Source organism: Anabrus simplex, chromosome 2 (assembly GCF_040414725.1).
Source record: "Anabrus simplex isolate iqAnaSimp1 chromosome 2, ASM4041472v1, whole genome shotgun sequence".
Taxonomy (NCBI): Eukaryota; Metazoa; Arthropoda; class Insecta; order Orthoptera; family Tettigoniidae; genus Anabrus; species Anabrus simplex.
In genome coordinates, this window is record NC_090266.1 from 767,382,407 (window position 1) to 767,397,677 (window position 15,271).

Genomic DNA, 15,271 nt, shown 5'->3' on the forward strand with positions numbered 1-15,271 from the left:
AGCTGGGTTAGTAAATGTAAAAGATGCAAATTTGGATTTCTTATTTTTATCTGGTATGAGATTTGTGGCCAATTTTATTTTCACCTTATTAATGATCTTGTTAACCATCTCTATTTTATAACCGTTATTGAGTGCCAGGTCTTTTATGAAATTAAGTTCTCTCTTTAAACTCTTACTTGTTAGTGGAATTTTTAGGGCTCTATAAACCAAACTAAAAAATGCAGCCTGTTTGTGAGGATTGGGGTGGAATGACTCATTTTTAATTGTTATTGGAGTAAATGCCGGTTTTCTATAAATCTGGAAATCAAATTTATTTCCTGCTTTCTTTACATTTATATCTAGAAAACTTAGCAAATTGTTACTTTCATCTTCTTTAGTGAATTTTATGTTACTGTCTAATTTATTTAAAAAATCCAAAATATTGTCACTATTATTCAGTTTACTGTCTATCATAACAAACGTGTCATCCACGTATCTCAGCCAAAGATTTAGTCCTACGTTATTCAAAATTTTAACATGTTCTAAATGATCCATATAAATGTTAACTAGTATACCTGATGCAGGCTCACCCATTCCCAAGCACATCTGATGATATATCTTTTGATTAAATGTGAAGTAATTATTATTTAAAACAAATTTCAATACATTTATGAATTCTTCTATTTCACACCAACTTAATTTGCTGTGACTGAATAAATTGAGTTTGATTATATTAATGGTTTCATTAATCGGTATGCAAGGGTACATGTTAGTTATATCATATGAACACATTTTATGATGTGGTTGCAGTTCGAAATTATAAGCTTATCAGAGAATTCTATTGAGTTACTGATTGTAGAATTATTGTAAAATTTATAGTGCTTTTTAAAAAAATGATGTATAAATTTAGAAGTCTTATACGTTGGGCTATTCATGCAGTTGGTTATAGGTCGCATGGGTATATTAGCTTTATGGACTTTGGGCATGGCTCTGGCTGTTGGTATCTTGGGATTCATATTTATCAGCTTCTGACACTCCAGTTCATTAAAGAAGAAAGACACATTATTAAGCAATTTCTTTAGATTCCGTTGAATTTTGACTGTAGGATTTTTCTGTATTATCGAATAGGCTCCATTTGAAAAAATTCTTCTGTTTTCTTAATGTAATCATGCTTATTTAAATTAACTGTAGTTTCCCCTTTATCAGCTCTGGTTACTAATATATCACTTTCGCTGATTTTAGTCTAATTCTTTGATTTGTTTAGTGAGGTCAGGATTTAAGTTATTATTTATTTCTTTTACTAAAGTTGGAAGTTTCTTTTTAACCTCGAATCTTGTATCATTTTGCGATTCTAAAGGCAATTTCCCTATATTAGATTCTACTTCAGCTATAGTGGTTATTACGTCTTCTGTTTGATGATGGTTAGGCCAATTAAATTTTTGTTTCTTTTCTAATATATCAACAAGTTTCTCATTAGTAAAATGTTGTGCTGATTGCCATTCTAACGGGGTTAAGAGCTCAGACATTTCTAAGTGTGCACGATAAAGTTGTAAGTTTAAAAACGAATTTTTCCTGTAATGTGTTTTTATCTCACTCTTTAGCCAGATTTTGTTTACTTTGTTTTGAGTTTATAGAGCCCTAAAAATTCCACTAACAAGTAAGAGTTTAAAGAAAGAACTTAATTTCATAAAAGACCTGGCACTCAATAACGGTTATAAAATAGAGATGGTTAACAAGATCATTAATAAGGTGAAAATAAAATTGGCCACAAATCTCATACCAGATAAAAATAAGAAATCCAAATTTGCAACTTTTACATTTACTAACCCAGCTATATACCAAGTCACGAATACCATCTAAAAACGAGATATTAACATTGCCTTCAAAACCCAAAACACGAACCGAAATATTTTCTTCAACCGCAATAAAGTTAATATAAATAGTAATCAATATCAAGGATCTGGAATATATAGGCTTGCGTGTGCAGAATGCAATTTTTCGTATGTTGGCCAAACTGGCCGAAGCTTTATGATAAGATATCTCGAACACGTAAATGCAGCCAAACACAAGAAACATTCTGCAATGGAAGCACACATGCTAGAAACTGGACACAGTTTTACAACTATTGAAAGGGATTTAAGAATTTTAAGAAAAGTAAAAAAAGGAAAAGAAATGACGGAATTGGAAAACATATACATTCATTTAGATCAGCAATACAACAAAAATAAAAACCTAAATGACGAAATTGAAATAAAGAACCCCATCTTAGTACAATTACCGGAACTAATACAAATGCTTAAATCTGATATAAATAAATTCTATTAACATTTTAATCCGACAAAAGTTAATGGCTTATTGATGCAAACAGACTCAACTCCTCCCCTTACTTCTCCCAGGCAGTCCCCTCCACAATCTATTGCAGCTATCAATGCACCGCCTACCTTCACTTCCCCTTCCCACTCCCCGCCAAAACGTAAACTCATCCACACTCACTCATATAATACAAGGAGTGCAAACAGAACAACAAATAGTTCTCAAGAGGCTAGGAGTAACACTAGACAATTACACAGCAGAAAGAAAAGTAAGTGACAATTCTTTCGATATGAAATTTATACAGAATTATAATCAAAACCACAAACATATAATTTTTTATCTTTCATTACAGATATACCAACAAACCCAATTTGGAACATACGAGAACAATTCAAATTCTACATCACATTAGAAAGTGTTTATTCACCAACAAGTTTGTTCATGAACAAGATTCTCGTATTGACAACATAAAATTAATGCCAATACATTTTGTACAAATGCTACTCCAGCAACATCGAGAACAAGTTAAATGTTCATAACATAGGCAATTATTAACGGTAGAAAATTGTTAATACAGTTAACGAAGTTTCAACGACAATCGGACAAGTCAAGCAACACAGAATCAATACAATTAGCCAGATCTCAAAGGGTTTTTTTAAAATAATTTTAAAGGATGTTCACCAGATGAGTTTCATCAATAAAATGTTAGAGTTAAATAGATTTTAGACAAAAATGTTTTAACTTAAAGACATAATTTCATTTTCATTTTCATGACTTGTAAAATATTATAAGATTTGTCAATCAGGTTTACAAGCATAATCTTAATCCAATAGTTAATAATAATTGGCTGATGATGCTCATGAAAAAGGAGCGAAACATGTACCATATCAACAACTTAATAAATATGTAAGTTTTAATTACGTTTTTATTGTATTGAATAGGTGGTAATTAACAAAATTATAAGAATTTGTATCACAAGTAGATCTTCAATACGGACAAAACATGAAATTTATAACCTGCAACATACCGCTTAGTCGAGTATCTCACCTATTTACTCCTAACTCTTCCCAGCCCAATGTTTGCAATGTTTTTCATAAAACTACTTCATTGTCGAAAATCACCCAGAACAAAATTGCGCTGCTTTCCTTTGGATCTTTTCCAGTTATTGTATCCAGTAGTCCTGGTGTAGGTCCAATACACTGGATCAATACTGTAATTGGGATCTTGCCAGAGACTTATATGCCCTCTCCTTTACATCCGTACTACAACCCGTAAGTACTCTCATAACCATGTGAAGAGATCCGTAACCTTTCTTAACATCCTCGTTAATTTGATTACCCCAATAAAGATCATTCACTCCTTATATTATCACCTAGGTACCCTAATTATAGTGTTCCCCATGAGGTACTATCACAATTTTAACATAGTAATTAAAAATGAGAGGACTTCTGAGTTCTATTTTCTAAGAAATTTAGCCCCCCATTCAACCATTCTTTTGTCCAGTCCGATAGCCCTCATTTTTGCCAGTAATCTCTAATGATGTACCCAATCAAAAGCCTTGGATAGGTCAATAATGGTACAGTTCATTTGACCTCCTGAATCGAAATCATGCAGGAATCCTACAAGTTGAGCCTCACTGGAATAATCTTTCCTAAACCCAAACTGCCTTCTATCAAGCCAGTTAGTAATTTTGCAAACATGTCTAATATAATCAGAAAGAATACTTTCCCAGAGCTACAAACAACACTTGTCAATATGAATGGCCTTTAATTATCCACTTTATGTTTGTCAACCTTTCTCTTGTACATTATGGCTACTACTGCAATTCTCCATTCATTTGGTAATCAAATAATTATTTTAGACATGGCACTATATCCCAATCCATAGCCTTTAATATATCTCCAGAAATCTTGTCAATTCCAGCTGCCTTTCTAGCTTTCAACTTTAGTACTATTTTGTAAGTGTCTCTATTATCATAGGCAAATTTCAGTAATTTGCCAGTATTGGTTGCCTCCTCTATCTGGACATTATCTGGATAATCCAACTACCTTTACATACTGCTGACTGAATACTTCTGCCTTCTTTAAGTCCTCATATATACACTCTTCTTGTTCAATAATGATCCTTGGAACATCCTTCATGGAACCTCTTTCTGCCTTAAAGTATTTATACATATCCTTTCATTGCTCTCTAAAATTCGTATGGCTTGGCCATCATGTTATTTTTATCTGACTTTCTCGCTAATCGTGGAGACTACAATCGTTATTAATGTACCACCATGTCACGTCTTCTCGCACATACTTGAACCTGTGACCTGGAAACTTTAATCAAATAAATGTGTTACCTAGACAAATGTTTAGCCTAAATTGCATTCCTCTAAACTAATGTTGTCTTGGCACTGGGGTTTTATTTTCTGCCAGTGTATTTTAGGGGAAATGATGTTCATTAATGCATTTGTAATAAACAAGGTGTTGTAACTGGAATTATTTCATTGCCAACGCAAAATGTGCAATCTCAGTAATCAGGGGCCAGTTTATGAACTGGGCAATTTCACCAGTGGGGAATATTATTTATGATTTAAGATAACAGAAGGGTCCCAAGCTAAATACTGAAATAGCCCAGAAGACCATGAGCAATTTCACCCAGTGAAAAATAAAATAAAAAAATAAAATAAATAATAATATAATCTTCGAGGTAATCACAATTTTTTTTTCCATTTTTGGTGATATATTAAAAGTACAAGCATATTATAATACCTGTAATTGTCCACTGTAGGTACTCCCTAAAAATAGATTCCAGTCTTTTCAATGCAAAAGGTCCAGGTTGACATGACTATATACACCATAATCCTAGGTAAGTGAAAACAGGCAGTGTTATGCAGTAACGACACAACTGGTCATTTATTAAATATCTCACCCATTTAAATTTTCAACTTTTTTATTATTATACAAAACAGGTAACCAGTTGTGACATCCGGATGCATAAAACATTATTATACAAAATAGATAAATGGTATTTAATAATAATAATAATAATAATAATAATAATAATAATAATAATAATAATAATGATGATAATAATAACAACAACAACAATGTTATGTTAGCATGAAGATGAAAAGCCTATAACCTCAGTAAGAATTACATCTCTGCTACATGAAAATGTATTTTCATGGTTGTTGCATGTTCAATTAACTACGAAAGACAGTTAAGTAGAAAATATGAAAAGATGCACAGGTAGCACAAAACTGTTCCACTCACTGAACTAAGAAGCAACCACTTCCAATGTTGTTAAAAGTATGGAGAATAACGTTTCTTCAACACCTGCCAACTTATGGAATTCCAAAGTAAGTGACAGTAATACACACTTTGGCAACCAATGTAATCCACAAAAAAATATACCAATAGTACTATTGTGTTTATACCAGCCACTTGACTTAAGATAATTGTGATAAAATTCACAAAAGTTATTACAAATAATATCACACATACCCTAATAATTCAAATAAAATGCCATAGCTCTTGAAGAGAGGATTCTTTACTGTTTGATGGACGGAGAGGAGCCGTTTCTTTCGCAGCTTCAGGAAACCGTTCATGATAACGCCCGGTACGCAGGTACTTCACAGTGACCAATTTTGCTGAAAGAAAGAATGGAATTTTTTTTAAACATATGGTAAATTATTTGCTTTTGAGAAGGAAAAGGAGAGCAGATGTCTTTCTAAACACTAAGATTACATTTGAGAGAATTCGAGTGAAGTTGCAAGGTTAGGCTGACACAGGGGTAGTTAGACAGGAGTTACGACTTGTGCAGTTAAAGAACTGGAATAATAAGCCTCATAAAGGAAAGGGAGTAATCCTGTTTAATCTACATACACCAGCTAACAAACAGATTAGGTACCACAAGGGCTTGACATGTTGTAATGGAGAGAAGAGATGTAGATTGCACACGAGTCAACCAAATGCTCTGCACTGTTCAGATCCCAGGACAACAGGCTCTGTTGACGATGTCATAGAGAGACAAACATTTGTGCATGTCCTGGGATCCCATTCACATGAAGAACTACTGTGTAATACTCACCACCAAACCATCAGTTCCCTGATTGCTGACGGTCTAAGATTAAAGGATTACACAACCTATGAGGAGGTGCGTAGTCTCTCAACTGATGGGAACAACAGATGAATAGATATCATCAATATTGGGCCTCGCACATTGGTAGGTTATATAATGGACCAGACTATCTAGTTCGAGTCAAATAAAGACCAACGTGAAAAGGTTGACCTTGAACAAAAGCAAATCTACAAAACCACAGTACCTTACTATAAAGACAAATACAATCTTGAGTCTATGTGCATCATTTAACCTCATGATTGGTGCTCAAGGGACCATTCACTGTCTATCTGTGGACTTCTTGAAAAGATTTGAACTGACTTTCTCTGCTCAATTGTGACAACCACATTAAAGGGGCCGATAGCCACCTTCAGAAATCACTCCTACAGACATTAACAGCCACCTTGAAGCTATTCAGTTTCCATTTAATTTTCATGAAATTATATATGTAGAATGGAAAAGCAAATGGAGCTAAGTGGCATAAAAGTACTTTGCAGATATTCAACAAGAACTGCTTAAACTTGAAACTGAAGAGATATTGTATTTGAAAACACTATACATAATGTTTGATTTTCTTTAAATATTACATGCCTGCATTTTGAAATCTGACTATATTTGAGGAAGAAAAATGTATACATTTGCAAATTATGAAAAGAGCAAAGTGACATATGCCTGAACTTATTAACTGAGCTAACTCCAATGCACTCTGGATCAGTTTAGTCTAATCAAGCACTGACTCTGCAGCAAAAGTCTTGATTTAATAATCAACAAAGATAATCATTGACCACAGGTCCTTTCTTTCGGCCTCCAGAAGTGGAATGATATTTGGGCAAGGCTTCCAATTCCATTGATAGAATATTTTTCTGGTGTAAAACCCTTTTGAAAACATGGCATGTTCCTACTCCAGATGTTCATGGAAGTTTTCTTTGAATATAACACCACCAGGTTTGTCTTTTGTCACCCTTGGCCATGATATTCGTGATATCTTCAACTTCGAAGAGTCTATGGCTTTGCCTTTTCAATCTCAAGAAACTTTCCACCCATATATAAAAAAGTTGTTTTCTATCACCTTTACATCTTCCAGTATCTGGACCTTTGTAACCTTCGACCTTTTGTCAATTAGTGCAAAGTCCCTATCAGATGCAGGGAAACTATGTCCCACCATAAGAAATTTGGGGTCTACCCTTTCAAATAATCCAGTAGCAACAAGGAAAACTTACAAAAAAACAGGAGCACTCTGTTTTTGATCTGACCGCAGCAATTATCACTGCAAATACGATTTTCTTTGTAAGTGAGATGTTGCTCATTAACACATTGGAGATACTGCCCGTAGAAACCACGGGCATTATTTCATTGCTGCTGATGAAGCTTGGATAATCTACAGGAGCATGATTTAACTGTAGCTAAAAATAGTAGCTGCCATTTCAGCAAGCTGTGACTTCACCAAAATACTGCTCGATGCTCCTATAAGCATAAAATGTACTAGTTATGAGCACAAGCTGACAGCTCTTCTTTCAAGGCATTGATAACACAGCCACGTTCCTACAAAACCTGAGGCTGCACCATTGTTCACTCTCAACTGTGAAATAAGTGGGAAAGTGTGTGCCTGTTGACAGGAAGAGAGTGTGTTTGAGATGGTTGTTTGTGTCATTCTTGTGAATATTTAGCATGTCTAATTCAAGTGTATGAAATTTAGGTATTGAATTCATATTGGATGTTCTTATGGCACACACTCAGGTTCTGAAACTGAGGAGAGGATAACAATTACAAACCAAGTAAACATGATGATTCTGATGCTTCAGGCATGTAAACTTAGATAAGGAGCTAATTTCAAATTGGTGTGAAATGGGTTTTGTAATATAGTTTTATACCGCTACCTAAAACTTTGCATTGTTTCTCGTATACAGATGACAACCTGCAGCAACTTTCACAAAGTAACTGTTTACTAAATCCTCCTATTCAATACAATATTTTTCATCTTTTAAGATGAGGAACTCGATGAAGGCAAGTCATCAAGCGATGAACGCCGGAAAAGCAAATTACTAGTTGTAAATAAGAATACCCAGGCCAATTAGAATCTGTATTAGTATGTTTTAGTATATGTTTTTCAATATTTGTCAAATTTCAAAATATTAACCTAATGTATTTTTCAGACCATGAGGCACACCCTGCTAATTTGTTGAAAATCTCAGCAAAAATAATATATTCACTGTATTTTCAAACAAAATTTTACAGAATATATTTTACAACTGGCTTTACGCCGCACTGACAACACAGAGAGATCTCATGGCGACAATGGGACAGGGAAGTCTAGGAGTGGGAAGGAAGCAGAGCTGTGGCCTTAATTAAGGTACAACATTTGCCTGGTGTGAAAATGGGAAACCACAGGAAACCATCTTCAGAGCTGCTGGAAATGGGGTTCAAACCCGCTATCTCCCGAATGCAAGCTCACAGTTGTGCATTCCTAACCGCATGGCCAAATTGCTTGGTCAGAAATAATTTAATTTGTATACAAACACGAATAACCAGTAGGTAGTGCAATACTGTCACTGTTACAAATCATAAGTACATAGGTACTCACAGTTCTCACACTCTTTCGTCACTCATAGCACTGCTTTCTGAAATTTCAATTACATTTTCTGATTCTTCAAAACAGTGTATCATTTTCAGTGGCATTACTTCATATTTCTTAAAAGACTTGATGACAATTTCCTTTTTCACAGACTCCCATGATGTCTTCACCCACTCACAGACTAATCCAACTGATGATCTCTTAATTCGTCCTGCTGGCATTAGATCATGATGAGGTGCAGCCATCCCTTTTGTCCACTGTTCATGCATAGAAACCTTGAATGGTTTGCTGGAATGACTGCAAATGAAGTATTCAAATCCTTCATTCTTTGCTTTATTGTATCCATTGTGTGGAATTTGAACTGGTCAACACAAGAAGGGATTTCTTTTTCAGGAGACCATCGGCACATTTAGCCAACACTTTCTTCAACCACGCCTTAATTCCATTTGTGGAATTTTACTTTTGGGTATAGTTTTCCTCTTAAAAATTACCACTGGAACAAATTTTGTACCATCTGCACAGCAAGACAACACGACAATGTAATGTGACTTTTCATGGCCGAATGTTTTTATTATGATGGTCTTACCTCCTTTACTGTCAACAGTTTTGCTTGACGGAACATTGAAGTTTAGAGACACTACGTCCATATTACCAACTTGACTGAATACAAATCAAATTCTTTTCGTGCATCGATTACATATTTGTGAAATTCCCCTATTTTGGATTCATACCCTGCTGGCAACGTTTGCAAAATCCTAGTGCAACTGCGCATCGATCCCTGTCTCTTCATAACCCAGTAACAACATACTTCCTATCTTCCAACATACAAGTGTTCGTGCGAAATCCACAGTGTTGTGTGCGGCCACTCATCTCCTCGCTTCACAGATGATCATTTTCGTGGAGACAGAGATGCCATTATTTCTGTGGTTTGTCACTCATTATTTCGTTTCTGACTCTAGAAGAGGCCATTTTGAGCATGCATCCTAAAGAAGTGTTTTTCACACAAGTTCAACCTTGTTTCCACCTTTCATGTAACATTTTCTCAGTTGGTGGAGAACTGAACTGTCCTTCTACTTCCCTATTACCAAGTAATTTTGCATATTCCACAACTATTAATTTAAATGCTGTGTTGTAAGAAAACCTCCTCTGTACAACTAACATTGTGTAAGGTAAATTATCACCACCGGAACTTGCTACTGATTACAAAGTGAAAGATTTTCTTCTTACCCTTCCTTGAAGGTTACCTATAATGGTAGTCAAGGTTGCAGCTCTTTGTGTTTGCCTGGTACGATAAAGAGGTGGGCGGGGAAGGGGCTACGAGTTGTCTTGTTAGAATTCCCTTGCAAATAGCATTTCTGTCAGACAAATGCAGGCATACCATAGTTGTTGTTTCCTAACTGCAGTTATAAATGCGATCAACTGCTGAGAGTATTGTAAGGAAATTTTTGATAATTGGTGTAGCAAATCATGTACACTCAGTGTCTAAATATGATAGATCTTCAGACCGTAAGACACAGCCATAATTTAAGCAGCATTTTTTGTAACAAAAAATACAGTAATTAAAAATCTTTTTGTGTAGAGAAAAGTGTGATCTTTCTAAATATTCCAAACGTTATTACAATCATTGTTTTCCCTAGCACTGAAAAAAATTCTAAAACCATTAAAAATCCTGAGATTTAAGGAGGGCAGCACATTCAAATATGATCATCTCCAATGTGTTAATAGCAGGAATGAGAGAAGAAGACATTTGATTACCTTCATGTGAATGCCGAAGTTATAACGTCCTAACTGCTGAGAATAATACATAGCAGAGTGGGTTAACTAAAGGATGCAAGTCCATAGTGATGGTGCATGCGCCACTCCAAGAGGGAACTTAGCTCTATCAGCATTGCAAGAGGTGCTGCAACATACATCCAGCTCTTACAAGGTATCTGGGTTAGAGGTATAATAATATAAAAAGTAATAACTTGAGAAATAATGGAGATATTTAGTGGTGGTTTGCTTCTACAAGCAGGGTAACTGTTTTTTGTGTTCACTTGTGGCAGGTGGTACCGCGTGTGCATGCGCCTAACTGAGTTGTTCACTAGAAACACGCACGCCAGTAGCCATGTGGACTCCACAGCATGTGTTCTGTGTGCCTTCTCTTGCAGAGCTAAAATCTGTTACACTGGTACAACATAGATTTCAGCATAAGTAAGGACTGTTACCAACTGACTATGTTTCAACTTATGTAACAATCAAGAAATGGGACAGGCTCCTTCAGGAATCTGGAAGTTTGCTGACAATGTCGGACCACCATGCCAAGCATGTAGTTACGGAGGCTACTGTTGAATTAATCCATGAATCCTTCAAGCGCAGCTCTTGTAAGTGAATCCGACAAGCATGTAGACAGTTACGGTTACCCCATTACATAAAAGGTTGTGCCTATGCGCGTACAAAGTGCAGATTCGTCACAAAATCAAATCTCAGGGCAGGCCGCGACGGAAGGCATTCGTGGAAACAATTCTGGCAAAAATTGATGGAAATGAGGCTTTCTTTGATTCGGTCTGTTTCTTGGACGAGGCTACACTCCATACTGTCGGCATGGTAAACAAGCACAATTGCCACACACGGGGAACTGAACCCCCCCTCCATGTAGTGATAGAGTACGAATAGGACTCTCCGAAAGTGAATGTGTGGTGTGGATTGTTGAAGGAGACTGTTATAGGCCTATTCTTCTTTGCGGAGCCTACAGTTAATGGAACACGTTACCTAGTAAGACATGTTGGAGCTCTATATTGTACGACAGCTTCCTCGTGACCTGATCTTTCAGCAAGATGGTGCACTATGCCATTATCCGAAACTTGTGAGGGATTTCTTGAATCGTGAGTTCCCAGATCGCTGGATTGGGAGAAGTAGTCCATTGATTGCTTGGTCCCCTAGAAGCCCCAATATTACACCACTTCATTTTTTACTGTGGGGGTTTGTCAAGAAGCAAGTGTACCAGACCCCAGTTCGTGATTTACCAGATCTGCGCCATTGCATTTGTGCAGCTATTGCAAATGTTATGCCTACAATCCTGCAGAACACTTGGAAAGAAGTGGTATACAGATTAGATGTCTGTTGTGCCACTAATGGTGCACATATAGAGGTGTATTAGGTGTGTAAAAAACATTTTGAGTTACCGTATTTGTAGAAACAAACTGCTAATAAACATCTCAACTACTTCTCAAGTTATTACATTTGATATCATTATACCTTTAACCCAGACACCCTGTATCCTTTGTAGAACTGAAGTAGGCACTTAAACTCAGTACTTGTGTGCCAGCTGGGTCAGACAGGTATAACTATTCTTACATTTTGGCATTTAGGTTCATTTGCTTTTCCACTTTACATATACTGTATATCGGGTGGTCCAACCATCCCCTTGCATTCTAGTTTTATGCAATCTGCCATGTTTACTACAATTCTGAAATACCTCGGTCTCTCTCCCTAAACCGTGGTAATATAACGATATGTGTAGTCATGGGCTAGAAGACAGCAGGAATCATGAGCGCCACTATTAATTCATAACAAACCCATAAAATGAGCACAGATACGAAGAACACATACCTTACAACAGGAGGTGAAACACAGGCCAGGAACAGGTATTGTATAAGCTGGGAACTGCCCGCTGCATGTCAAACCTCGCGATAGCTGACTTGGCTGGGGTGTGGTCAGAGATGTGATTGTGAACAGTGTTCGAGGATATGGAGGTTCGAATCTCATGAAAGTTTTTGTTTAAACTGCCACTTGCCTGGGTTGTGGCAAGGTTGCATATATAATAGTTTCCACAGACTGATTTGTATAAGGCCATTGGTATCGTGGCATAGGGTATGGAGCTGGGTTGGACAGGATAAAGGGGTGATTGTCTGTGGCTAGGACACAGGCAACCAATTAGCTATGTTGTACGCGCTCCAAGCTTTGTAGAACACAAGTAGTGTGATCACTGGAATGATAAGAACGTGCAATGCCAGGTAGGTATGTAGCTCTGTGATCTCCCCTCCTTCAAAGCAAGCCTCTCTCTCTTTCTTACTATTTTTAATTTTACAATTTGCTTTTACGTTGCACTGATACAGATAGGTCTTATGGCGACAATGGGATAAGAAAGGCTAGGAGTGGGAAGGAAGATACCATAGCCTTAATTAAGGTACAGCCCCAGCTTTTGCCTGGTGTGAAAATGGGAAACCACGGAAAGCCATCTTCAAGGCTATTGACAGTCAGGTTTGAACCTACTATCTCCTGAATGCAAGCTGAGAGCTATGTGACCCTAACCGCACAGCCACTTGCTCGGTGAGGCAAGTCTCAACATAACACGAAGCTTATTTAATGCCTTATGATGTATTCTAGCAACAAGTAAGTTGATATGTTACTCATCAATGGGGAAGCTTAACTCTCTTGGTGCCAGGCGGTAGTGCGAGCATCCGCCCTTTAAATTGCCAAAGCCGATCTGGTCGGCTGTTAAAAATCCAGTCGGAAGTTGCCAGAGCCGATTACATCGGCCGGCTTAAAATTCTGTCATGTACGTAATTTTGAGGCAACCTATAGTGACGTGCATACTTTTGTTACAACCTGTAATAAAGGGGCTACACGTTATTGTGTGCCTGGCCTTGCTTTGGCAGTTCTAAGAGGGTGTTATACCTTTCACAAGAGTCGTTTCCTGTGTTTACAAATACCGCTAACCAGTCAGTAAGAGGCTCCTTGCAGTGAGTGGATTTGTGACAGGAAAATGGCATGTTTTTCACGTGATAATTTTTCAGCAGGTATTGATGACAATAAATTAATGCAGTATTTAGAACAGTGCGAAGTTAACGCTGATGATTTATCGGCTAGCAATAGGGAATTTAGTTCAGAGAGTAGCGACGAAATTATACCGGACACGTCCGCGGAAGTACCGCAGCTAAAGAAGAGATGTTTAATTGTGTCTAACAGCACTAAAGCTACTCTGAATATGGTGGTAGATGAAACTAGTGATAACGAATATGATGATGATGATGATGATGATGTCTCTGGATAACATGTTGTGGAAATTTGTCCCAATGAACCTGACAACATTCCTCAACCTCTTGTCTCCTTCAAGGAAGTTCTTGGACCTAAACATGCCCTACCGTCTGATTCTCCGCCCATATTACATTTCAATTTACTTTTCACTTACTCTCTGCTAAACCTTATAGTCACATATAGTCCTCTATCATTACCTAAATGCCGGTCTCCGCAGTCCAAGTGTAGCGTGCCTGCCGCTCACCCGGAGGTCATGGGTTCGATTACCGCCCAGGTCAAGAATTTTCGCCTGGTACTGAGGGTTGGTTCGAGGTTCACTCAATCTAAGTGACCCTAAGTGATTGCAATTGAGGAGATATCTGAGGGTGAGATGGCAACCCCGGTCTGGAAAACCAAGAATAATTACTGAGAGGATCCGTCTCACTGACCATGATTCACCTCGTAAACTGCAGGTACCGAACTGAGCAGCGGTCGCTTAGTAGGTCAAAGTAAATCACGGCTTTAGTGCCATACATTTAATTTCGTAAATTCTGTTGTATTGTAAAATTATTTTTCTAATATATACTACAACCGAAAACGAGAAAATATTTTATCTCAAAACAAAAACTATAATATCAACTACTATTTTTTACTTATTTAATAATACAGAATTATTTTAATAGTGTGTTGTCCGCACGTAGAAAATTTGTTGTCAGTATTTGCCAAACATCGATACATACACGCGAATTTTATTGGTGAGCAAAATTGTCTTGTTTTTATTAGTGACATGTTTGAATTTTTATTTTTACGTTTTTATTTTTCTCGTTCAAATTAGTTATTGTATAGAAATGTATTTAGAAATACATTATACATAATTACGTATATTCTTTTGTATCATAAATTATTTTTTTACAGTAGATATTGAGAGAGAAAGTGCGAAAATATTTTTCTCTTCATAAAAATAAGCGTTTTCGACAACTATAAATCAACAATAAAACGTCTTTGACTCTTTATATCACTCCAAACCAGTTTCTTATTCTGCGTAGTTGATATGTAGAAAATTTCAGGCCGGTATTTGCTATACACCGGTAGATATACGCGAATTTTAAAATACATGTATTTCCACTGAAAACGGCCTGGCACTTTAAAGTAGTAGAGTGGAGGCGGAGCTCTGGCCTCTTCCAGCTGATGGGGAGCGGCCGACCAGATCGGCTCTTGGCTCCAAGAGGGTTAACAGAATGCATACCAGGCAAAACACCTGTATCAAGAACGTTATCCGGATAGATAACAAGCAACAGTACG

The 15,271-nt window shown here is 36.8% G+C and overlaps 1 protein-coding gene across 1 annotated transcript in view; it reads right to left on the reverse strand.

The window, feature by feature from the left end:
* Positions 1-2,946: 2,946 nt before the first annotated feature.
* MAN1 (LEM domain-containing inner nuclear membrane protein MAN1) overlaps positions 2,947-15,271 on the reverse strand; it is a 245,323-nt gene continuing 232,998 nt past the window's right edge. The window contains exon 8 of the mRNA XM_067140044.2: positions 2,947-5,929. Within this exon, the coding sequence (XP_066996145.2) occupies positions 5,793-5,929 (137 nt within the window). The 3' untranslated portion in view covers positions 2,947-5,792. The remainder of the gene's footprint in view (positions 5,930-15,271) is intronic.